The sequence below is a fragment of the Morchella sextelata genome (assembly GCF_020137385.1).
Source record: "Morchella sextelata strain SCLS chromosome Unknown scls_7, whole genome shotgun sequence".
Taxonomy (NCBI): Eukaryota; Fungi; Ascomycota; class Pezizomycetes; order Pezizales; family Morchellaceae; genus Morchella; species Morchella sextelata.
Window position 1 is genome coordinate 5,133 of NW_025408622.1, and position 1,939 is coordinate 7,071.

The following is a 1,939-nucleotide window of genomic DNA, read 5'->3' on the forward strand; positions in this document are numbered from 1 at the left end:
CATTGAGTATCAATTTCAGTATTTTACTGTGCCAATAAATATTCATAGCTTTCAAACCTTCATGAACGATTGTAACAAATGAGAATTTGAATTTCTGATATACTCGCTGTCCTGATACATACCCATCAAAGGATTGTAAATAATACAAAAGGTTTTGTTCGTCAATAACTGTTAAATTTGCTGTTCTGATGAGAATGTATCTAATATGTACCGGAATATAATTCTTCTGAGATTGCTATAATCTGATTGGTTGACAGTGACAGGGGTGTTTTGTAAGCACGACACATCAAATTCGTGTGTTTGGTGCAGTTACCCTGCCCGATTTTGTTCTGTTACCCTGCCTATTTTGAGATGGTTACTCTACCCGATTAGTGCGGTTGCCCTGCCTGCTCTGAGCCGTTATCCTACCTTTTTTGTGCGTAACCCTACCTTTTTTGTGCGTTACCCTACCTTTTTTGGGCGTTACCCTGCCTGCTCAGGGCCGTTACCCTGCACATTTTCCTGCCAAGCCCAAACCCTAACCCTGACCTTACCTATGAGACCAGCCCAACCAACGGGACCCTTTATGATTAAATAATAAATATAGCTATTTAGTAGTCAAATATGAGCAGAATAGGCGAGAGAGACGAACAGTAGTTGGCGGGGAGTGCGAAGAGGGAGAGGGAAGACCAGTAAGAGCGGAAGAGGAGGTGCCAGTGTGGTGGAGGAATGGTGAAGGGAGCTGGAATATATCAGAGCTGGCACTGGAGCTGGCATTGGAGCTGGCACAGGAGCTGGCATCGAGGCGAACGCCGGAGTAGTCACTCGAGCGGTCACCGGAGCGGACACAAGAGCGGGAAGACGAGCAGGAACATGAGCGGGAACAGGGGTGGGCACAAGAGCGGGCACAGGAGTGAGGGTTAGAGCTGGCACCGGAGCTGGCACCAGAGCGGGTACTGGAGCGGGTACCGGAGCTGCCACCGGAGCGGCATCAGAGCTGGTACTGGAGCTGGAAGCGAAGCGGGCACTGGAGCTGGCATGTATCTGAGCTGGCACTGGAGCCGGCATCTAATGGAGCTGGCACTGGAGTGGGCATTAGAGATGGCATTCGGGCGGCTCCGGCTAGAGCTGGAATATATTTGAGTCGAGACCGAAGCTGACACTGGGGTTGACCTTGATTTTAGCTCGCACCGGAGTGGGCATTAGAGCTGGCACTGGACCTGGCATTGAAAATCGGAAATTGATCTCCAGAACAAGATTTAGGCATTTATGTGACATGGCCGGGAAAACAGAACATGAGACGGCAAACACAAAATTAACTAATTACTGGAGGTGCCTAGATACTACACATAGGTGGGAGAGAAGGGGACCTCAGGGTCGCGAGGTGGCGTACCTTTAGTAAGTATGAACCAATTATTAATGATATCAACCAAGTTCACTGCTAATTACTGATTCGAAAATTTTCCTGACAGGTATCGACTCCTATTTAGTATTCAACCATGATACAGAAAGCTTTTCTTATCGGTATACACTTTACTTGCCATTCCGATTTGTATGCATACGTATCAAGCGATTGCCAAAAATTCTCACAAATCTTGTTTAGTATTCCTGATTTACATTCTGTCACAACAAGTGTGCATACAAATCGAATCATAGCAAACCATACCAACAAATCTCAATTTCAAACTGTGATGCAGTTTCTGTTTCGATTGATATTATACCTCTCAAGCTATCACAAACAGTAGTAACCAATTTCACCATTAGTGTTTGCTTTACATATTGTCCTAGTAGACATGCATATCTATCCAGCGATTCAATATTGCTCAGTAGTGTCTAGAACAATAATACTATATAACCCGAAGACTGGTAATTGCAATCTTCATGGTTACGTATCGGAATTAGAATGTAGGACAGAATACTGAAGTGACACTTTTCTATCTATTTTTCTTCAGGTGGTTGT

The 1,939-nt window shown here is 45.1% G+C and overlaps 1 protein-coding gene across 1 annotated transcript; it reads right to left on the minus strand.

Moving 5' to 3' along the window:
* Positions 1-597: 597 nt before the first annotated feature.
* On the minus strand, positions 598-1,047 carry H6S33_011691 (uncharacterized protein; the record flags this gene model as incomplete). The annotated part of the gene is made up of 1 exon (XM_044843129.1): positions 598-1,047. One exon carries the CDS (start codon positions 1,045-1,047, stop codon positions 598-600), a length of 450 nt encoding a protein of 149 aa, XP_044695359.1.
* Positions 1,048-1,939: the final 892 nt, after the last annotated feature.